This window comes from Amblyomma americanum, chromosome 9 (genome assembly GCF_052857255.1).
Source record: "Amblyomma americanum isolate KBUSLIRL-KWMA chromosome 9, ASM5285725v1, whole genome shotgun sequence".
NCBI lineage: Eukaryota > Metazoa > Arthropoda > Arachnida > Ixodida > Ixodidae > Amblyomma > Amblyomma americanum.
In genome coordinates this window covers 3,789,533-3,813,508 of record NC_135505.1, presented here as the reverse complement: position 1 = coordinate 3,813,508, position 23,976 = coordinate 3,789,533, and the positions used below count along the sequence as shown (strand labels likewise).

At 45.8% G+C, this 23,976-nt stretch overlaps 1 protein-coding gene across 1 annotated transcript in view; it reads right to left on the bottom strand.

Annotated features, from left to right (window-relative positions):
- The window catches only part of RyR (Ryanodine receptor), a 1,185,515-nt gene that overhangs the window by 954,570 nt on the left and 206,969 nt on the right, over positions 1-23,976 (bottom strand). Inside the window, 3 exon segments of the mRNA XM_077638630.1 lie at positions 4,002-4,114; positions 20,508-20,583; positions 21,710-21,787. Of these exon segments, the coding sequence (XP_077494756.1) occupies positions 4,002-4,114; positions 20,508-20,583; positions 21,710-21,787 (267 nt within the window).

Genomic DNA, 23,976 nt, shown 5'->3' with positions numbered 1-23,976 from the left:
GGAAAGTAATTAACAAATGCAAAAAATAATTTTTGACTCAGACATCATAAGCAATGCAATAATATTAAGTCACAATTTCATTTAAACATCACAATAGTTTTCAAAGAAGTATTTCTTTAAATCTGCACTAAAGTTATAGGCTTACTTTATGTGCACTAGCTAAGAATTCTAGATGAGGGCTCTGTTCAACTCTATGTGCCTTTTCCTCTGCACATTATGAGATCGAGGCAGGTTAAAATTACGATTAGTTGCAGCTGTTGTATTTCGTAATGGGTGTTTAAACAAAATTATGGGAAGAGGATGCGTGCTGATAAGCCCAAATTCTACTTTTGTGACCCCCTGCACGGAAACTGAAATGTTCTCCTTTGTGTCCTTAAAAAGAAGCACAGAAGTTGGGGTTGATGACCCCAAAGTCGAGCCGATCATAGCCGTTTTTATGAGCTCTACCACGTCATATTTTTAATGAAGGTTTAACTAGCGGTGAATTCCCTTTTAGCATGAATATAGCCAAAGCCGTAGTTGTACATAAAGGAGGTCGGCGTGATGATATAAACAATTACCGCCCTATCTCAGCCTTGCCTGTGTTCTCAAAAATTTCAGAGCGTCTCCTGAAAATGCGATTAACTAGCTTTCTTGAAGAGAAGAAAGTCGCTGAAGAGCAATACGGTTTTCGTGAAAATAAGCCTACGGAAAGGGAACTACTGAATGTTAGAGGAAAACTGTTGAGTAATTTCGAGAACAAACTATTTACCCTTGATTTGTTCTTATATTTCAGGAAGGCTTTCGACTGAATTCAGCATAACATTCTGTACCGAAAACTCCCGTTTTAATGTACTCGAGGCGTAGCGCTCAGTTTCATTCGCACGTATTTATCTGGCGGATTGCAATAAACGCACCTTAATGGTTTTCGTTCCGAGTTAAATGAGATCACATATGCTGCTCCGCAGGGCTCTATACTGAGACCCTTGTTGTTTATTATTTACGTTAATGACTTTGCATGCATTCCACATACCCCTCACACAATTATCTACGCCCATGACACTACCTTGTTTATCTCCGGCACTAACTTGGGCCATATTGCATCCCGAACTAACACATGGTTAAATGAATTATACACTTGGCTGAGGGTAAATCAACTGCAATTATGTGTTGGCAAAACAAAATACGTCATATTCAAACCAAGAAATAAACCTCATGACGAAAACATCATTGTTAAATATAATGACTCTGTAATAGACAGGGTTTCTAGTTTTAAATTTTTGGGCGTTTACTTTGAATAGCACTTGAGATGGACGCCTCAAGTAGACAAGATACATGCCAGTGCATGCAGATCTGTTGGCATACCGTACAAAATTAGGTGCCTGCTTCCTGCCTGGCTAAAGTGCCGGTTATATTATGCCCTTGTTCAATCACATTTCAGTTACTGCTTACTAATCAGGGGCTCTTCTAACAACCTTGACAAATTGATCGTTCTTCAAAAACGAGCTATGCGATGCATCGAAAACCTTGAGCGTCTGGAACACAGGGCCCGGTGTTCCTAAGACATAATGTGCTAAAAATACACCAGTTATATGAGCTGAAACTTGATACTCATATTAGGAACGAAATCATGCGAAGTTTACTACGCGGTATAACTTTCGAAAGAACTTCTTTAGACTACCCGCCATAAGAACGAGCTATGGTACACAAACACTGTCATATTTAATCCCTAACTTTCTAAATACACACCCATCTTTTCTTGACATATCTCAGCAATGTAGCGCATTCAAAAGGTTCAAAAATGCCTTCAGAACGTACATACTGTCCAATTCAAAGCATTAAGCATACATGTTTTGAAAACGAACTAAACTTTGTATTGAATGTCATTTTATTTTTATTGTTATTGCGTTAGCACTTGTATAATGTTGTAATCCTTTGTAGAATTCCGAGCACTGTATGGGTGACAGGGCCTTCGTCAGGCAGAGAGCATCTGCCTTTTCCTCGGTCATCTTAGACCATTTGTGTCTGAAAGAAAGTTACAATTAAATTTAAAAAAAAATAAATTGCTCTCGACGTTTCTGTGTATATTTTGTGCAATTTTCAATTCGTATAATGCGTTAAACGGCAGCACACGGACAGAATGATAAAGGGATCTACTGTACTGACCAGGACTTGAAGATGTAATAATTCGTAATGCACGTTTTTAAGACGGATTATGGGCTCGAGATAAGTTGTGAAAGTCGCACCCCATGACTCAACGCAGTAAGAGAGGTGACTATGAAAGAACGAAAACTAAAGAATTTGTATAACGGGATATGCAAAACATTCACGAGGTTTCAGTAGAAAATAGCATATGTATGCGAGCTTCGAACAAAGGTTTTTAATGTGTGTTTTCCAGAGCATGTCCGATTCACATAAAATGCCTAAATATTTGTAAGAGTTACCTTTTTCTAGTTTTCATGTATGAAGAAAAAGGAACGCCGACCAAAAGATTGCGCCGCTGAATGATACGTAGAGTTTCTCAGTATTCAGCTGCTTTTTTATGGGATGAAAAACAGTATTCTTAGTCTTACCGAGATTAAGGTTAATTTGATTGGACGTGAACAACGTAAAAACATTGTCTAGCTATGCATTTATTTTAACCTGTATTTCATCCAAATTCTGTGCTATGAATACAAGAGCGGTATCGTCAGCATACGTTAAAGGTTGGGAATACGTAAGGATTGCAAGAAGATAATTTATGCACAGTGACAACAGCATGGGCCAAAGAAGCAATTCTTGTGGCACGCCGTTAATACGGTTTGTGATGAGATGTATATTTTTCAATTACTGCATGCTGCTTGCGGTCGCTAAGATAAGTTTTGAGTAATTTGAGGAACTTACGCCTGAATCCATAACTGCTAACTTTGTTGAGTAAAATCTTGTGATTAACTGTGTCAAAGGGCTTTTTAATATCAATATATGTAATATCTTTACGTCTTCGTTTTTTTGCGCTCGTTAACCATGAATACGTCTCAGGAGTTGCCTACGCCAAACCTTGCGCAGATTGCCACGGCGTCTGCATCGGTGAAACTGGGAGTAATAAGAAGCGCTTACAACAACATCCTCGTGATGTAATAATAATAATTGGTTTCTGAGGAAAGGAAATGGCGCAGTATCTGTCTCATATATCGGTGGACACCAGAACCGCGCCGTAAGGGAAGGGATGAAGGAGGGAGTGAAAGAAGAAAGGAAGAAAGAGCTAGGTGCCGTAGTGGAGGGCTCCGGAATAATTTCGACCACCTGGGGATCTTTAACGTGCACTGACATAGCACAGCACACGGGCGCCTTGGCGCTTTGCCTCCATAAAAACGAAGTCGCCGCGGTCGGGTTCGAACCCGGGTGCTGCATCTGCAGCCGAGCGCTCTAATCACTGAGCCACCGCGGCGGGTGCTCGTGATGTGCAGAGTGAAAAAACTCGCAATCACGCCTTGGCAGAGCACGCAGTCACGCAAAATCACAAAATCGATTGGGAAAAGGCAACAGTCATCGAAAAAGAAAAACTTACAACATCACGGCTTCATCTCGAATCTCTGGTGACACAGACAACGGCACACACGCTTAATCGCAACGAGGACAATCTTAACCCGATTTACGCGTCATCCTTCCAGCGATTACTCTAGGTTTTAATGACGAACGTTCTTGGTGCGATTCCATCGTGAAGAAGGCCCCTGTCCTGGGCACCGAAACGTCAAATTTCATTTTACTGATCGTCGTGAAACTTCTCAAGGGTCTGCACTCTCAGGTTCATACTAACGGCGAACACAAAACTTCAGCCAGCAAACATCCGCCTCACACGACGCGGTTTCTGTTTCCGCGAGGAAAGCTCTGCGTCTTTTCAGAAAGCACTGGCTGTGCGCAATGAAAGCTGGCTGTTCGGAAGCATGCCGTTTAAGGCGCCACTGGATCTCGTTACGTGCCCTGAGCGCATCATGTGCGCGTAGCTGGAAAGAAAGCATAGTTCGCTGGGAACGCATGCGCACCAGGTACCGCTCGGTGGCTACGCTGACGAGGATGAGGTCGTCTCCGACACGGACCTTCTCTCCCTCGGACCTCTGCTTGGAGGCCGGGTGAATGGTCCACCAACACGCCTCGCCTGCGGGAGAGGGAGACAGGGAAATGTATAACGACAGTGGTGTACAGCCCAGACTGACAAACACAGGAAGCCCGCTGTAAACCTCTGTCAGTATGAACCAACTAGCCTGCAAAAATGTTCTCGCAAATGTATAAAACTTTAAGCTCTAATCTTACCTATGCGCCATGAGTCGAGATTTGTAAGAGGAGGCTAATACTAGACACAGGAGCTTAAATCTGCCTACTTGAGACAGGAAACAATAGTGCCCACAAAGACGGACACAACAGATGAACCATGGAGTACAAGCGCTTGTAATTCTTCTGTTGTGTCCGTCTTTGTGAGAGCTATTGTTTCCTTTCTCGAGTAGTACGAGCCATCCAGCCCAAATGGAAGTTATTCTAGATCTGCCTGCATTGTTTAATTTTTATTTATTCATTTATTTATTTTTTATCAAATTACCCACTGCACCTGTTTGGCATTACAGTTGGGGGGAGAGAGTTGCAACAATCATACGACATAGTGGCAGGGATATGAAAAAAATAGTCACAGAAAATACATTACAACATAATTTGGTACAAACAAACAAGTATAAAATTACAGCAACGCGGCAAACTATTCATAAGATTTTGTTAAAACGACTTCCTGGGGCAACTTCTTTCATTTTTTTATACGTCTTTATTTCTGCATAAAATAGGCCTAGCCTTGCGACAGAAATGAGGGTCTTCATAGGGGTGGAGGTGGGGGAGGGGGAGGAGGGCCGGTCTCCACTTCTTCTTCAAAGTGGGGTGGTCCTGTGGTCGGCTCTGCGAAGAAACGGCCAGGCCCTTCTTCTTCCTTGAAGTATAGGAGAAAAGCCCGCCAGAGCCGGAGTGCGTCCGATGATCCGATGTGTAATGGTGGATCGACCTATTCCTGCAAGGTGCCAGGTCGGTGTCCACCCAGGGACTGAAGTGCTCGCTCCCGCACCACGTCAAAAGCAGGGCAGTGCCACAAAAGGTGTTCGGCCGTGCCTCTGGCCGGGCATGCCAGGCATTGAGGGGTCGGGTATGAGTGCGGGTTGATGAGGTTGAGCTTTGCTGGCGACGGAAGCTGGCCAGTCTGGGCGCGTCGGAGGAGTACCGCCTCTACCCTTCGGAAAGTTCTAGGTGGGCGGCGGTATAATTGCTCAGGGTTCGCCAAGTGCTGGAGGATGCGGCGGCGATAGCATTGTGCGCTATGCCATGTCTCGGCCCTATCCATAGGAGGTGACGACGGATGTGCAACGTCATCACGGGCCCAAGAAGCGGAAACGAGTGTGCATCCAGGCAAAGGTGCGGAAAGGGCTGCAGCGCGCGCTGCCTGGTGTGCCTTTTCGTTTCCAGTGATCCCTTCGTGTGCAGGAATCCATCTAATAACAATAGTGTAGCCCTTCTCTCGCAGGCGTCGGGCTTCCGTTCGAATTGCGCTAAGAACGGCATAGTCTGCTCCCCCGCGCGGCATGCGGTGTACGCTGCTTGTGAATCAGTGTAAACATGATAGGTGCATGGAGCCGGATCCTGTCGATCTACTATTCGAGTAATGGCAAGGCGTATGGCAATGAGCTCGAGATTAGTGACAGTGTGTTCTTCGGAGAGCAGTTCAACTATTGTGGTATCTGACTCAGAGTCGTGACAAGCTATTGCGGCGCCAAGTTGAAACTGAGCGGCGTCTGTACATAGTTGGATAGCCCCTTCCTGGGCTAGCTTGTATGACATCTTCTCGTGACGTTTAGCGGCAGCTTTGCGCCTTTGGGGATTAGCTGAACTCATGTTCTTTGGTAGTGGCATACCCTCTACTAAATCGATTAGTTCCCATGGTGGGGCAGGAGACGACAGCAGCTATAATTTGTCAGTGTTGTAGCCTAATGCCCGCAGGATCTGACGGCCAGCCGCCGTTGTGGAGAGACGGACTCGCTGGGCTTGCAAGTGCTGCTCTGCCAGATCCTGTAGGGCATTGATTTTGCTGCATGCGTGTAGGTCCTCCACTGGGCAGAACTGTGGTAGGCCAGTAACAAGGCACATCGCCTTCCGATTGATTCGCTCAAGCTGAAGGTGTTGGGTCGCGTTAAGCCGCATGTAGGAATATGCATACAGTATTTTTGATGTTATGAGTGCCAGGGCTATCTGACGGAGTCCCACCTCTTTGATTCCCCACCCACGCGCAGAGAAGCGGCGCATAAGATGTAAAGCCTGATGGCACTAAGCACCGTGTTATGAATCCAGCTTTTGGCTCCTCCATCCTCGTCAATAAGCATTCCGAGTATACGGATTGTTTGTTTCCGGCAAATAACCGAGTCCCCTAAATGAAGAGAGATAAGATTTCGTTCGGCCTCGGCTCGCAGCCGCGGACCGTTTATGACAGCCACGTACTCGGTTTTTTCCAGAGAGGTTTTCATGCCACATTTCTTGATGTAATCGTGGACGGCATTAAGGCCTGTCTGCAAGGCTAATTCCTGCTCCGCAGGGGCCCAGAATTGGTTCAGAGCGTTATATCGTCCGCATACACGGCAAAATTAAGACCGGGTATCGACGTTAGAATTGGCGGAAGACCCGACATCGTGATATTAAAAAGAGCCGGAGATATGACGGCGCCTTGGGGTACGCCGGTTCGGTTAGGCTGCCGTGCACCCTGAGTAACCCCAACCATTACCGAGAAAGTTCTGTCCGCAAGAAACGCTTTCACGAAGCGGTAGAGGTTCCCGCGTATCCCCACTTCCTGGAGCCGTTGAAGTATGGTAGAGAGGGGCATGGAATCAAAAGCCTTTTTGACGTCAACCCCAACAACCACCCGGAGCTGTGCGCTGCTAGGGTATGCGAGAACGTCGTTATGAAGCCTTCTGAGAATATCTTGCGCGCAGAGTCCTCGTCGAAAACCTACTTGCATAGCAGCCAGGACGTTGAACTTGTCTAAGTACCATTCAAGTCTTCTCAGAGCCATACGTTCCATGACTTTACAAAGGTTGGACGTCAGCGATATCGGCCTGAGGTCTTGTAAGGTCCGACTTGGCTTACCGGGTTTTGGAATTGGTATGACAACTGACTCCTTCCAGGCAGGGGGAAGAGCATCGTTGGTCCAGCATTCGTTGAATACTTTCAACAAGCAAATTTATGTGATTTGGGAAGGTTAAGAAGTGTTGAATAGCGTACACCATCCGGTCCCGGGGCACTTTTATGGTTTGAGTCATACAAGGCTGCCTTCAGTTCGTCTAACGTGAAGGGAACGTCGTAATCATTCGATGTATCTGAGACGGGGTCCGCAGGCAAGGCATCCGCCTTTTCAGGTTGGGGAAAAAAGACCTTCCCTGCTTGTATAGCTAGATCAGCCGGGGAGACGTTCAATTTCAGGGCCATGCCTTGGGAAGGGGGAATCGGCCTTTTGCGTCCAAGGATAGCTCGAAATATGTGCCAGGCCTTCGACAAGTTAACTGTTCCATTGAGCGAGTGGCACAGCAGCTGCCAATCTTGGAGAGCGAGCTGCATAGTATACTGCTCGACCTCTTGAGTAATGCGGGTGAGGGCGCGCCTACGGTGGGATGTCCGACCAGAGCGGCGGTACGCCTTGAGAGCACGAAGCCTACAATTCCACAGACTTAAAAGGTGGGAGTCCGGCTTCGGGGCATCGTATTTAAATAAAAGCTTCGTTGTGGCTTTCTTCTTGGCAGCGTTGATCTAAGTATTGAGTTCGTCTAATTCTGTGGGAACGTTCACCTCACCAAGCATTCTGCGAAAATCGTCCCATGAGACGTGCTCCTCTATTCGATGGCGTTGTTGCCGCTTTAGTGACTTTCGCCCTCGAGGGGCCCATGACACCACCACGGGATAGTGATCACAGCCCATGACATCATCAGCCCGTGACCATACGATCTCATTAGGATGGGAAACAAGTGTCAGGTCTGGAAAAGTGTCTTGTTGACCTTTGTGCTGGCCACAGCGACTGGGCAACGTAAGGTCGTTAACGATGGTCAGTTTATCTTTGACAATGTGCTGCCATAGATGCCTTCCCCTAGCATCTGAGCGATGATATCCCCAGCTGGTGTGCATGGCATTAAAATCACCCCCAACTATAACGCGATCCTGAGGATATATCCTTAAGAAGTGTTCTATAAAAGATATATCTACTCGATATGTCGTAGTACCGAAGGATCTGGCATAAACCGAAAAAACCAATGCTTGTTGGTCCCCTTCTAATGTAAGGCGCACTCCCGCTACCTCTTGCGTCTGCGTGCACCACGCGGACGTATCAAGCTCGGTGTGGGAAGCGCGAGAGAGAACAAGTACGCATGCCTGCCCATAGGCTACTGGATTCGCGGATCGCAATACTGGCCCAGGACGTCGGTGCTCTATGGAAGGGGTGCAGTAAGGTTTGTACCCTATTAGATTGGGCCTGTTACTACCAGTCTCCTGAAGCAGGATAGCTAGAGGAAGCGTCGGCGTGATGGACAGTCTCCTTTGAAGTTCTGCTTATTTGCGACGGATTCCCCGGCAGTTCCATTGTAAGAACCATATAGGAGAGTCCGAAGCAAAAATGTCATGAGGTTTCGCGCTAGTGCCCGCCATTTTGAAACTGGAAGGTGCGTGGAAGAGAATATGATGTGTGCCCAATTCCGGGCTCTTGATTCGGAGAAGCCTGCGACAGTCCTAAGAGTGGAAGCATGCGCTTGATTACCTCAGCAGTGACCATTTCGATAATGTGCTTGAGTTGGTCTTCATCTAAGTGCACCGTGCGTGAGCGAACTTGCGCCAGATGTGTTTCTGCACCGCGCTGTGTAGCACGGAGAGTTTCAGCATAAGCACGGAGTATGTGTGCTTGCTTTGGCACCGTCGCGGAATGCTCAAGAGATCTCGTTAGGGATGGAGGTGTGGCATTCCTTAGACTAGTGCTCTCAGTTTGTGTAGAGCGGCCGTGCGCATTTTTCCCTCTAGTTTTATGTTCACTGCCTCGTTCCTTTGGTAACGGCTGACTTTGTACTGGAGGGAAGTCCTCCTTAACAAGCACAATTTGCTCCGAGGGTGATCGCTGTGCGCTGGCAGGGCTCTTGTGCGCAGCCGTCGAAAACGTTTCGTTGCCATGTAGAAGCTCGGCTTGTTGCTTGCGCTCCTTTCGTCGCGATACTCGGATTCGGTGGACAATGCCGTTCCTCAGGGTTTTGGTAGCCTGTCGCCGAACAGGGCACTTCGGGTCCGTAGCTACGTGTTGACCTCCGCAATTACGACATAGTGGTTCTGTCGGGTATACCTCGAGGTTGCCATGTGCGGGGCGACCGCAGAACGAGCATCGACGTTGGTCGACTAGTGGACACGAATTTGTCCTATGTCTGATTTTATGGCAGGTCTCACATATGACAGATTTCGGGTGATAAGGTATGACCGGCAGGAGTATGCTGTATAGATGGACTTTGCGGGGAAGGCTGGAGCCCTCAAATGTGATGAGAGCTGCTCCGTTCTTGCCCATTGGCCTGGCACTGATTACCGTGCACGAGTAGCACGTGAGGTTGGCCATGTGCTGTTCGCTTGTTAGCCCGTTGGCCCGATATACGACCCCGCGGATCTGGCCGGAGCGAATGGTTTCATAGGCTTGTATAGATGTAGGCTTTCCAGAAATTAAGACAGACTGCAGTCCGAGAAGATGGTCCCTGGCATGCGTACGCGATACGTCAACCGCAAACTGGTTGCTTCTTTCAAGAGGCCGTACTTGAAAGCCTGAGTGAAAATGGATTTTTTTGAAGCTCATCGGCAATGGCTCTGTGCAGCCAGTGTGCGGGGAGTGAGCCTAGTTGTCCAGGTGAAGTTAGCTTCATTATCACAGTATGTTTAACACAGGTTAGATTGGCAGCTGTAGCTTTGTTCTTTCGCCTAACAGGACAGTCATCCTCTTCAGAGTGGTCATTATCAGCGGAGTGATCGGTTCTGCCGAATGTGGTGACCATGGGAGCCGAGGAAGGGCCTCACGATTGAAAATGCGTATCCGCGTAGCAACCATTTATTGCTGTCTGCGAGCGGCCAAATTTTACGCCGTGTCGTTTGTTCACCAAGCGAGCGTTTTCTTGAGTTATCTGAGAAGTGCCTAACCCCATTCTAGGCTGCTTGGCAAATTTCGAAAATGGAAAAGTGCAAGATCCTACCTGAGAATGGTTATTTCCAGGCATGTTTTCCGTGGAAAGAACAGAGAAGTGATTGGAGACAGGTATCGCCGCAACCACTTGGCTGGATTCGTCGTCCGTCATGCTTGCGTCGGCGTCAAGCACAGCGACAGATTGCGCCGCGTTATCTGTGCCGCTACGAAGCGATGTTGCCTCGGCGGCTTGCTGCGGCTCCCCGGGAGCCATGTTGGCGGCATCGGCGGTGGGCGTATCGGATGTATCCGTATGGTTTCCTGTGGTAGTCTTCGAAATGGAAGCGTTGAAACTGTTGTCCACAGGTGACAAGGAAAACGATGGCACTGGCCCATCCATTTTTGGGAGCCTAGCCCAAAAACGTCCGGGCCAAAAAGCTTCGAAAAGTCGGAGCGATGCGAACGTGCGTCAGTTCGAGACGGCTGCTTGCAGCGGCCCCCCCCCCCCCCCCCTGGAACCAGTTTCTTCTTCCATTTATTTATTGTTTTTGGTAAAAAAATGACATTTTTCTTAAATCAGTTCTCCATTTATTTCTTTTACTTTGAAAGTGTCTTGCAGATACACAGCCTGCGGAAATAACTAATGGTCACGGTCGATACTTCTTTTTGAAAGCTATGAAGAATTTCAGCCTAAGCACGTATCTGCATCTCTGCAGTGAAACCCATACTAACGACTTCTGCGCTGCTGAAACACTGAAATTTCTGCTGTAAGTATTTGAAACAAAACGGACCGCCAGGTTTTCGACATTTTGTAATTTATCAATATCATTTTTAGTTTTAGGGTCTCATACTGTGCACGCATACTGCAGTGTAGGCCTTACGCTGGTTGTGTATAGCAGTTCTTTATTTTGTGAAACACTTGGCATTCCTGCGTGAGAAACTCAAAATTCGACCTGTTTTTGCTGTTATGTAATTAATGTGCCTATGCCAACAAAAACCACTAGTTAAATGCACACCGAGATATTTGTATTCGGTGACGGACAACAAATTCACAGAGTTAATGCAGTAAAGAAAATTACCAGGTGACCTTTTTTTAGGAAAACAGATATGAACACTTTTCCGGAGATTAATTGTTATGCCCCATTCATCACACAATTCCGAAATTCTGTAAAGGTCACATTGCAAAACATCACTGTAAGCACGATCAGCAACAGTTCGGTACAAAACACAGTCATCTGCGAACAGCCTCAATGTAGACGATATAGCAGCGAAAACGCCATTTATAAAAATGACAAACAAAAGTGATCCTAAATCTGACCCTTGTGAGCCACTTGAAGTTACAGCAACTTCGTCCGACATTTCACCACTAACCACTAATTTTAGTTTTCATAAATAAAGGTATGCTTTATCCATGCTATTACTTTACTGTTAATGTTATACAATGATTCACAATATGGACCAGCGCTACACGGATTACGAACCAGGGCATAGAAGACCACACGGGGGCTGTCTAGGAACTTAATTTTATTGAAAAACCACGTGAAATATTCAGTAGGGTGGTGAGCTGGGCGAGTCGGTACATGATTGCAGAAAGTAAACCAGCGCAAAAGATGGAGACACAGAACGTCAGCGCAAAAGACGGAGACACAGAAAACCAGCGTCGTCCTGTGTTCCTGTTCTGTCTCCCCGCGTCTCTTGCGCTGGTTTTCTTTCTGCAATCACGTGAAATATATAAGGTTAAAAACGCACACACGTGTCAGGGTTCTTGGCAATGAAATAAACTTCAAAGATTTCCCGGCCTGCCTGATTGCTGCTGCAGTATCGAACTCACTATTATGCAAATCAGGCAGGCAAGGGTCGTCATTTCCATCTTTGCAAACGCGGCAGTGCTGCACTAAGTTAGAGGAAGGGGATCTTTTGATGTCGAGCGAATTCTCGTGCTCTTTCAGCCTGATGTTAATGCACCGTCCCGTCTGGCCATAATAAACCTTTCCGCAAGACAAAGGAGCCCTAAAACAACCCCGGTCCTCTTGCACACTAGGCGGACGCTCTACCTCTACGCCATCGCTGCATTATTTAGGCAATCAATGCCCCTTACAAGCACATTAAGGGGCGTGTGGGCCCTATCCCGCGGCTGCATTTCGATGGGGACACCAATAAAAAAGATGAAGGATGCTTAAGCTTCCTCTTTAAGAATGGAACACGAGAGCATGTTGCAGCGCTGCCACGGTATTACTCATGTACGCATCACTACAGAAACATACTTCACGAAGTCGAAGACCACAGACCATTCACTGGCGCCACTTTTATTCAGTTCGAACCAACGAGACTTCGTAGCGCGTTCAGCGCGTGCTCCATCCATCCGTCCGTCCGTCCGTCCGTCCGTCCGTCCGTCCGTCCGTCCGTCCGTCCGTCCGTCCGTCCGTCCGTCCGTCTGTCCATCCATCCATCCATCCATCCATCCATCCATCCATCCATCCATCCATCCATCCATCCATCCATCCATCCATCCATCCGTCCGTCCGTCCGTCCGTCCGTCCGTCCGTCCGTCCGTCCGTCCGTCCGCCCGCCCGCCCGCTCGTTTGTCTGTCCGTCCGTCGGTCCGTCCATCCGTACGTCAATCCATCAATCCATCCGTCCGTCCGTCCGTCCGTCCGTCCATCCATCCATCCATCCATCCATCCATCCATCCATCCATCCATCCATCCATCCATCCATCCATCCGTCCATCCGTCCGTCCGTCCGTCCGTCCGTCCGTCCGTCCGTCCCTCCGTCCGTCCGTCTGTCCATCCGTCCATCCATCCATGCATCCCTCTATCCATCCATCGACAGACATAGGCAGGCAGGAATAAGCAGACAGGCGGGCGGGTGGGCAGGCAGGCACGCAGGCAGGCAGGCAGGCAGGTAGGTAGGTAGGTAGGTAGGTAGGTAGGTAGGTAGGTAGGTAGGTAGGTAGGTAGGTAGGTAGGTACGTAGGTAGGTAGGTAGGTAGGTGGCGAGAAAAAAGCAGTGTTCCACGACCCCTTGACAAGCCTAGCCGTGCCTGAATGTTGGCAGCAACACAAGATGCACGAAAAAATACATAGACATTGACTGACGTATGAGCACTCAGGAGTAGAAAATTGACACTACACTCGGTACAAAATAACTCAGCATGACAGCAACATTATGAAGAACAGGTCATATATTGATAATACCAGTTGCTACTGTAAATATAAAAAAAAATAGACGCTACATTCTTATACTATAACAAACAGGATTTCGAGCATGGTGCTTTCCTGCAAAAACAATGTTTCAGTTAACAGTGCAGTTAGACATACAGGTTGCGAATTGAAGACAGCCACATAGTACTAAATTCATTAGACAAAGATGTGTTTAGAAACCGAGCAGGATAGATTCGAGCATCTTGTAACCATAGTTGGTTCTGATATGTGGGGTTGCATACGAGCCACAGCTTCTAATGTCATAAGATCGGCAAGGTGTAAGTGTAACAAGATTAGAAAAGTGGGTGTTATCTTTGGACATTGTTCGCTTATAAAAGATGCTAACCTGTAATCAAACAAGAGTCTCACAGACACAATCCTGTTCTCGTGGATAAATGGCGTGATCGGTGAATCATAAAGTAAATTACCAGAAGCATGCAGCAATTTTTTTAGAATAGAAAGTTTGTTAATATTCGTCAAAGTCGCATTTCCCCCACAAAAAAAACAGTAACTTAAAGATGAATAAAAAAACGCGTAATTAAGATTCATCCTGACCTCCAAGGGCAAAACCTCTGTAAGGCAATAGACAATTCTGGTAGATCGAGAAAGGGTAAGAGAGAGAGCTCCTACATGGGCACCCCATGTCATTGTCGATGTAAACAGAATGTCGAGATTTAAATCTATCTACTTATCTGATAGTATCATGACCTAAATAATTTGGGAGCGGATATAAAAAAGCAACACAGCAGTTTTTTCTTATTTATGTTTGAAGCATTGTTGAGTGACCATGTTTCTAAGGGGGATAGAGCTTGGTTTTCAGTGTAAGTCATTGGAGATTATCGGATCTAAAGAAAAGGCTTGTGTCGTCCGCGTATATGATGTAAGTCACTTTGTCGTACAAGTTAGGAATATCGTTTGCATATAAGTTGAAGAGCAAGGGACCCGTAATACTACCCTGAGGTGCGCCTTGTTATGGCTAGTATTTGCTTGAATAAAGATGTAGCGCAAAAGAGACCAGCACTGATGATACATTTTGATACTCGTTATTTCTGCGATTGTAGATATGTAATCAGATTTCTCTTTTTTTTCTGTCAAGAAGCCCAGAGCCGACCTAGTGTCATGTGCGCATGCCATGTGTACACGTATATATTGACATCTGTTACGGAAAATAAAGCCAGTTGTTAGTAGCGTTCTATTTTGTCGTGTTTCCCTCCCGTGCCCGTCTCTTTTGCGCTGCATCTGTACTCAAGTATGCGTCACCAACTAGCCCAGCAACAAGTTTTATTGAACCATATTGTATGGCTAATATTTTGGAGCAATGGCAGTCAATTTGTACATACTGAGATATCGAGCCTAGATATTATATGATAAGGTTCAGCGGTGGCCCGCGAATGCCATAATGTTCCAGTTTTGCGAAAAGGTTACGGTGGTTAATGTTCTCGAAGGCTTTGGTGAAGTTGACAAAAAATATCAAGCGCGAGTAACTTCCTTTCAAAACAGTTAAGCACGTATTCTTTCCGTGCAAGTAGGTTGTGTTCTGTCGATCTGTTGGGTGTGAATCTGTTTTGATATTCAGTTATTAATGATACTTGTGAATAAATTTTCGCTGCCTTAGTATCAGTAATCTCCCAAATTTTTTGAAAATATGTAGGACCGATATAGGCCTGTAATATCCAAGGACATTTTTATCGCCTTTCTTATAAATTGCTGCCACCTTTGCCAGTTGCATATCGGCAGGAAAGATGCCTGCCTGAAGTGCTAAGTTATAAATTTGCGTCAAACACTCCACTATTTCGGGAAGGATGTATTTCGCAGGCCTGCTCTGGATGTTATTATCCTCGAGGCGAAGTGTGTTCTGTAGGCTATTGTAAACGAAATATACCTCTGGTTTGACAGTTGGCTCGAACGGCAGAGATTCTGAGGTGTTTCCACCCAAAAAATAATAACTACTTGCGAAAACACTGGAACGGTGACTAACGTCTCATTCAGTGAACGCATTAGCGAGATCGGTTCCTGAGCTAGCAAAACTATCGATTTCGAGACTTGTTAGGGATTCTTTGTTTGAGTGTATTTAGTTCCCTTCATTTTTCTCTGGGGTATTTAGCAAGGCGATATACAAACAGATTTGAATAGTATTCATTTCTCGCAGTCTTTATTTCTTTATTTACTTTATTACGGAAAGATTTGTATGGTGAAAGTAGTTCAGTAGTGTTGGTTATAACATCTGCGCACACTTTGTAATTCTTACTAAGAAGGAGAATAAGTTGACGCGTCGTCCATGGTTTGCGTGCCTTTGAAAACGGTGTGATCGCCATTATAGGGAAACAGTCATTATACATCGGAGTAAGAAGGCCGAGATACCTTGAATAGGCAATGTCGGGGGTAACTTCAGTGTACACGGGAGTCCAATCTACGTGCGAAATTCAGCCTTTGGATTCTTCATGTCTCCTCTGAGTGACAAGCTGCCGTCGAATGGCACAGGTAGGCTGCGGGCCAGAAACCTTTGCGATGCATGAGTAGACAGGCAGATGATCACTAATGTCAGCCGCGATACGCCCCATAAAAGCACTGTTCAGATCATTTGTATTGATCAGATCTAGTACAAAGGAGAAATGACTGCGATACTGGTCGGCTGGTCAATTAGATTTCGAAAGCTATAGCTTTCTAAAAAGCTGTCCAGGTTCAGTTCTACCCATATATATATTGAAATCGCCTACTATGTAAGACCGTTAGTTTGCAGATGAGAAAAAAGAAAGCTCGCGCTCGAAACTATCAAACAAATTGGCTGTGTTTCCTTGCGGCGGGCGATACACGACAGAGAACTTCAGGCGACCTGACCGCAAAGAAAGCATTTTTTATCACTGATTGAAATACTACGGCTGGATAGTTCTTCACACATGTAGCTGGTCCTTATCAAAATAGCAACACCACCGCCACTATTTTCCCTGCGATTAACAAAATATGAACTATATCCAGGTATAGTTACATCGTCAATGCCCGACTGATACCACCTTTCCGGCAGGAAAACAACATAAAAAGTAGGTGACAGACGTTGCAAAAGCAGATAAGTTGGTCCGCCTTCTTCGCTGCTGATTAAATGTTGAAGTGTATTATTTTAAGGAACTTCGTTTTATCAAGGCTTAGAAAATAGTTTAACTGAAAGGGAGTAAAAAGAGGGCATTCATCCATTTTGGTGCGACAAAAACTGTATGTATGTCGATATCATGGGACAGTTCATGTCATTTTTGAAATGTCATCTCGAGAACGAATTCGAAGAACAGTGGGCACATCTGTTTTACGGGCAAGGACGGTGCCACTTTTGGTCCACAAATATTTCCACTGAACTTGTTTATTTTCCCAACTGCAGCCCCGAGCAAGCGTATCGTATCTGGTGTGAGGTGCTCGTTCACTGCGGCGTCTCCCTCTGAACATTTTCTCAGTACCTCGAACCTGTTCCTGCTTTCTCTGATTCATTTCACCCATCCAGCTTGTATGGTTCCAGAATTTTATTGGCCTCCTTTAGTTGCGTCGCGAACTTCAGCCAGCCAGCGACCAGAGGACAGCATTATTTTAGCCTGGACGAGTACCTGCACTTGCTGTTTATTTTTTCGATAAGATTCCCATATTTGGCCCATTTCCTCTTCAGATAACTGCACCCTCTTTGCTTCTCTGTGTTCCCCTGAAGCCAGCCGTGTTGTTCGATGGCCTCCCTCATTTCCTTATTGCACCAACTTTGTGGCTTCCTCTTTTCTCTGCAACGGTTTAGTCCTTTCACTCCTTTATTTTTGTACTAGTGAGTAGATCTAACTGATTATAATCGCATTCTTTCACGGGATGTTTCTCTACTGCTTCCTCTATGCCGGCCGCTATATGCGCTATTTGTTGGTCGTTTTATATTGCGTTCTTTTTTCAATTCTCTGCATTTCTCTTTTGATCACGGCTCCCAGCTGCAGACTAATGCGCTTATGATCACTTCCCAGGCTGTACTTCCCCTCTTCAACTATTTCAATTATTGCGAGATTGCTATAGATACCCTGCGACATTAAGCAGTAGTCAATGGTCGTCTGCCTGTTACGGGATTCCCTCGTAATTTGTCCTTCACACTTAATTTCTCTATTTACAATAAGTAGGGTGTGTCGCTCACAGAAGACTGGTATCAGCTTCCCGTTACAATCTGTAAATCCATCCAGATCCTCAATGTGGCCATTCATGTCACCCAGCAGAACAATATCGGCACCGTCTACAAGCTGCTTTATATCGTCATTGAGACACTTAACTATATCCCTGTTTTCTTGCCTGCATTTGTCCCCTGTCCCTAAATAAACTACCTCTAGCAGCGTAATTTTCCGGCAATTCAACCTGATACCCGAACATGTTCTTTGGAACCTGATTTTTTATTGCCAATTTGTTCGCACTGCTCGAACAGCGCCTACGAGGTCCATATACATATACGAGGTCAAATATGTTTCTGCTATGCAGCGCGCGGTGCCGGGGGGAGGGGGGGGGGGAGTGGCGGGGAGTTTGCCCTTCATGAAAGGAACGCACATTAAAACTAAATGTACTACATGCCGAGAAACGGACTCCGCGCAGACCTTAGTCACTTGTGTTTTGTTGCAACGACTTCCGGCATCACCTGCGTGCAGACTCAGGGAACGCCTCCGACTCCGCTCTCTTAGCAGACTCCACTTCTAAATCTCGAGCGCGTGACTTGAACATGATTGCAGAGCAACGGCTTTAAGGCGTCAGCGGATGTTAGAAGCGACCCCCTTTTAAACGGGGTGGGTGTCTCCATGCTAGGTAGTTCTGAAACGGGTTCAAACTGAAGGCACAGCGCACATACATTTCTAGAACGGTGTTGGTACGGCAGGGTCTGTAGTACATGCTCACGGAAGAGATGTGACAACATCAAGACAGGGACGAAGGGCAATGAGACACATACAGAGTCCATCACAAACCTTTTGTGCCGTCTTAGCGCTGTTATGCCCTTTACTTTGGTAGTTCTTCTTCTTTATATTTCTCTGATACACTTATCAAACTTTAGTGTATTGTCTGTAAATGTACTATTTTCATCGTACGTACGTATTTTATGGACTTTTATGGTTTTATCATTTCTTCAACCTAGAACTTGAATCCTTACTTCACCGCCCTGATTTTGAGTCACAATCCTTACAATCGCTTTTTGCGAGCATCTATCGTCTAATGTCTAATTCACATTTCATTTGTTATCCCTACACCACAGGGCCCCCAGCAGTGAGTGTACCGTTACTGGCATCTGGATGGGTACTGCCACAATATAGTTAAATATGTTCATAGATAGATAACTACTGGTATCTCTTTTTCAGGGCGATGATAGTGGCCCCTTGCCTTGTATATTAAACTGATTAATTGTTTTTATTTCTTTTGTACATTTCCAGCTTTGAATTTTGTACCTTTCATGTTTTTTTTTTCACATTTAAGGCTATTTTTCATGTCCGCAGCTATATTTTCTCAATTTCTGTGTTGTTTCGTGCAAATTTTCTATTCTGATTTTATATACGCCACCTGTACAATAGTATTCTCTTGTTCTTCCCAACAGCTGAAGTGTTAATTTTTCTCTCAGTATCCCCAAAACCAAAAGCTCTTGAAAGGCTCAATGTGTCATCTGCGATATCTGGGGCCGTATTCTAAAAGCTCTCCATTTTCCGTTATTCATTTCTTGTCCACTCGGTCCTTTGCCAGTGGTTACATCTCTGCCGCCGCGGTGGCTCAGTGGTTATGGCGCTCGGCTGCTGATCCGAAAGACGCGGGTTCAATCCCGGCCGCGGCGGTCGAAGTTCCATGGAGGCGAGATTCTAGAGGCCCGTGTACTGTGCGATGTCAGTGCACGTAAAAGAACTCCAGGTGGTCGAAATTCCCGGAGGCCTTAACTACGGCGTCCCTCATAGCCTGAGTCGGTTTGGGACGTTAAACCCCCATAAACAAACTAGATATACCCGCGGCTTTCAAGCGTCTGTGGCACGTGGCCAGGCCATTCGGAGGTTGGCGACCACGCCTTGCTGAAATTAGATGCAGTACGCAGCCAGTGGTGAGGGGCATCGCAGCGCTTTGTCAACAGCGGCGACCGGACCTGACCGGTACCTACCGTTGGCTGCGATATGCAGCCAACCACCCAATGGTCGCGTCGCTTGCCACAGACGAACGAAAGCCGCGGGTATTTCTGAGTGACCAATGACAGAGGACCAAATGAACGCGAAATGGGCAACGGAAAACGGACAGCCTATAGAGTACGGACACTCGTTGTATAGCTTTGCAGCCTACCAGGGCATGTTTATTGTTTTGTACATTTCTTCCGCATGCTGCACAAATATCGTAGCATTGCTCATACTTGCTTCTAGACTGTGTGCTTCTGAGGCAACCTGATCTAGCCTCAGATAGGAGAATATACTGCCTCCTGAATTCCCATTCAGAGTTTAATTCCGCATTTTGCTCTTACCACTTGTGTATTTAGGTAATGGTTATTTTGTTCTTCATTTAGGAGCCCTGCTTTCGCGGATCTTCTTTTAGATGTTTGTTCTGCCCTATTGTTGTTGCCAGCCTAGCCTGTCTTAAGCTCTCTGGTCATTTTCCTCCATCGCGTGTTTCACTCTACAAATGCCTGAAGGTTGTGGCTGCTCATCTCTCCTCCACTTCCTTCTCCGTACGCGACTAGCCTAGTCTAGTCGCTATAGCAACGCTACGCATGCGCTGAGAGCAGTGGGCGTGAGACCAAATGATCACCCGGCGCTTGGGATGGAACGACTCGGCTCTGAAAATTTTACACGCTATGTTTCTGTGACTTAACACAATGGCATCGGCGGAACCTTCCAGAAGTACTGCTGACAATCGCGATCCACTTCGCAAGTACCATAACAGGTTTTTGACCACACAAGACAACAGAGAGCAAGAACGCTTTCGAAAGGTGGCAGCACGCATGCGCAGTCTAGGCGTTGCTTCACAAGTAGCTGCAACAATAAATTTATCCCAGTTGCGCATAATGCGAGCGTATTCGTTTAGGGTCATCTCAAGTCTTTGTGCTTTATTTCAAAAGATTGGACGCGCTGGATGTCAGGACCAGAAAAACTGTGGACTGCTGTCTCGTTTGTAATTTCAAACTCGGTGCTTACCTTGACAGTGATCTTGAAGACCGACATCAAAGGCAAGCTTGTCGTTGTACGAGCTGCTCGAAAGACAGGCCAGGTACTGCAGTGGAAGAGTCCGCAGGAAGGTTAGCCGGTAAAGAAGCGCTAGAACTTCGAGAAATAAATTGATGCTGTGCGCCTTCATCTCGCCCATTGATCCTTCTCTTTTGATGCGCTAGACCTTGGATATCAACCAAGCAATCAATCAAAAAAATAAATCAATGAATCAATTAATCAATCAACAAATCACATATGAAGAAGCTCAAGTTTCTACGTCAGTGACATAAAACTAGTTTTCCTCGCTTTTGAATACGGAAGCGCTAGCGGGAATCTCACCCATATTCTTTGTTTATTTCCCAGTCTTCTCTGCTATCCCTTTTACTTCCGTCGGCTGCAGATCAAGTGCTTCAGGAGATGAACAGTAGTCTGGGCGGCCAGCAGACATCTTTTCTTTCCATTTCGTTTTCTTGTTCAATAATACCACTACCAGCCAAAATCCGGATGAAGTACGAACCCAAAAGCAGATATTATCTGCAGTGTCTAAAACACATAGATCGCCTTCGGTGTAAGATAGAAGAAATAAATATAACCTGGAAGAAATGGTCAATAATATAAAAGTTAAAAGAAATCCTGACGTTATAATCTTCAGAATTCTCCACTAGAAGCTGATTTGCTACGAGCTTCTCCCTTCAAAGGTAACTGTTATTTTCAAGATTTGTTAAACTGTGTGAGACAGAAGCAGCAAGGAACTTGGGCAATGGATTGTAGGCGCAGACAACTACTGAATTCCTTCACTCGATCACTGCCAATTACGAACGTTAATCTTAATATTTTATTGCCACTACTAAGCCCCTTTCTACTTATGCTCCCTACGTTTTTCTAAGAGGAAGTTTCAGCTTACATAGAGGAAAATATAACGCTGGCATACTTTTAGCTGATAGCTTGCAAAATAATTGACCTTACTTCTTTCCACTCTGTTATTTTTCGTAAACAAAGCGCAACTAATACCTGACAGGATAAGACCGCACAAGGAAACTTGCTGTGTATAGTCCGGGGAGACTATGCACGCGCAAATACATAGGGGCTTCTCATTCGCGAAGTGGGTCAAAGCGAAGCCATGCCAGAACTGAGAACAAAGGCGCCGCGCGGAGCCAAAGCATCATTCGACGCCAGACTGGTGCGCGTACCATGTTGCTGTTCTGGTGCCTCAGGAGCACGGCGTGGCCGTACAGAAGGGTTCTGTGCCCCGACTGCGTTCCTTTTCCCTGAAAGGAAGGGAGGAAAAGGGAGAAAAATAAGCAAGCCGAAACACTGGGAAAACTTGAAAGACGACATCCTCTTTTATGAACATCAGGCAATTTGCGCGCAACTAGAAACAAAGTGCTGACATTGAAACTATAATGCGAAAGCCCTAAGGGTAAAATAAACGAAATGTAATGAATGAAAAGGCTTTCTCTGACGTGTCTGATTGAAAGCATCGTGTCCCTGATACTTTCGAATTTTAAATGGCACCGAGACTGGAACACTCTTTGTGAGTTGTAGGTGCTTGAAGTTCCTAAAAACAGGTTAGCTATTGGATGTCCACATATTTTTGCACTGCCCAGTGACGAGGACGAAAAAAATGGTAACACAACTTCGAGACTTAAAGGGAAAAATGTGATTGATGTTCTGGATATCCCACACAGTTCAAGGGATAAAAAATGCCGACCTGCTTTGACACTTAAAACCAGCTGCAGAGAATAACCAAACACAAGGGAGAAGCACTCAGACCTGGATGAGGCTGCACTGAAAACAGCAGATCTTTTGGGAATGCCGCGTAATATACACCATAAAAGTCAATACATCCAGAGAATTCTTATCATTATCTGTTTGCACCGGTGCGCGGGAAATTCACTTCTTTCTTGAATAGGCACACTGAAGGCGCGCTGACGCATTGTTCTGCGGATTCACGGATTGCCAAACTTACAAGATTTCTCGAGTTAGCTTGTCTCGGTTCTTTTTCAGTATCTGGACATGATGTAGATCAGCGGAGCTTGTTAGTTTCCTACATTCTTCACAAACCCGGCAGTGCACCGCTAGGTTAGCGTCAGATTTCCCTACTATGGAGTTAGCGTGCTCTCTTGTTCTGCCATTGACACATCTACCCGTCTGTCCTATGCAATGCTTTCCACACAATACGGGGATGCGGTACGTGTTTCTTCCTTGTGTCTGGTTATTCTCTGCTGCTGTTTTTAAGTGAGCATGCGCCAACTAGCTCACCATGCCAAATTATTAACTGCTTTGTCACCGTATTTCAGTGGAACATAACTGTCAGAAGGGTTTTCTGGCGGGCTAGTTGGTCCTTCTCGTTCATTGTTAAACTGCGCGCAAAGAACGGGGATAGAGACAAGAAACACGTGCACACACAGAGCGCAGTGTGTGTACTGCGTGTATACGTGTTTCTTGTCTCCGTCCCCGTTCTTTGCGCGCAGTTTAACAATGAATAACTGTCAGTTACACGAAACCCTTGAATAATTATAAGAAGGCCGCAGTGATTGCTCAGTGCGTATAGTTTAATCTCTTTTTTTCTCATTCACATTTGCGCGAAAGACTCAGACGTAGACTTTATTTATTTATTTATTTAAGTTGCTCTCTTGGCCTGGTGGGCATTATATAGGTGTGTAGAACATGACAAACACAAAACTAAAGAGAGGGGGAGGGGAAGCGGATACACACCACTATAAGTTTTGAAGCCAATTGAAGTTTGACATTACAGAGACTACACAATAAAATTGTAACAATATTTCAAACAGAACAAAGAATACATGCGTAAATAGCAGATTATTTGATGCCAGGAACATCGGGCAGGGCGGAATCGGCAACCTAATGAGCAATGACGCTCAAGATATGCATATAGGCAGTAGCACTCGATAAAGAAGGAATAGAAGACGCGTAGAAGGCACAACAGATCGCTGGTCTGCAGAAGTACACAACTTGACCTGCGAGAACATTTGGCTAAAGAAATTTTTTTATAAAGAATCAAGCGGCATTACAATGTCCACATAGGTTTCTTTTGAATTCCTCGACACCCTAAGGCGCCCGTGTGCTGTGCGATGTCAGTGCACGTTAAAGATCCCCAGGTGGTCGAAATTATGCCGGAGCCCTCCACTACGGCACCTAATCTTCCTTTCTTCTTTCACTCCCTCCTTTATCCCTTCCCTTACGGCGCGGTTCAGGTGTCCAAAGATATATGAGACAGATACTGCGCCATTTCCTTTCCCCAAAAAACCAATTATTATTATTATTATCCTCGACACTGTCGCAAACACCACTGTTCCTGGCAGGCAGTTCCACTCCGATGCAGTTTTGGGTATAAAGGAATATTGATAAAATGGGCAGGTCGAAAACGAGGCATTCCTACTTTATAGGGGTTATCCACACGCGATGAGACATGTGCCGGTGGCGTGATAAGCGC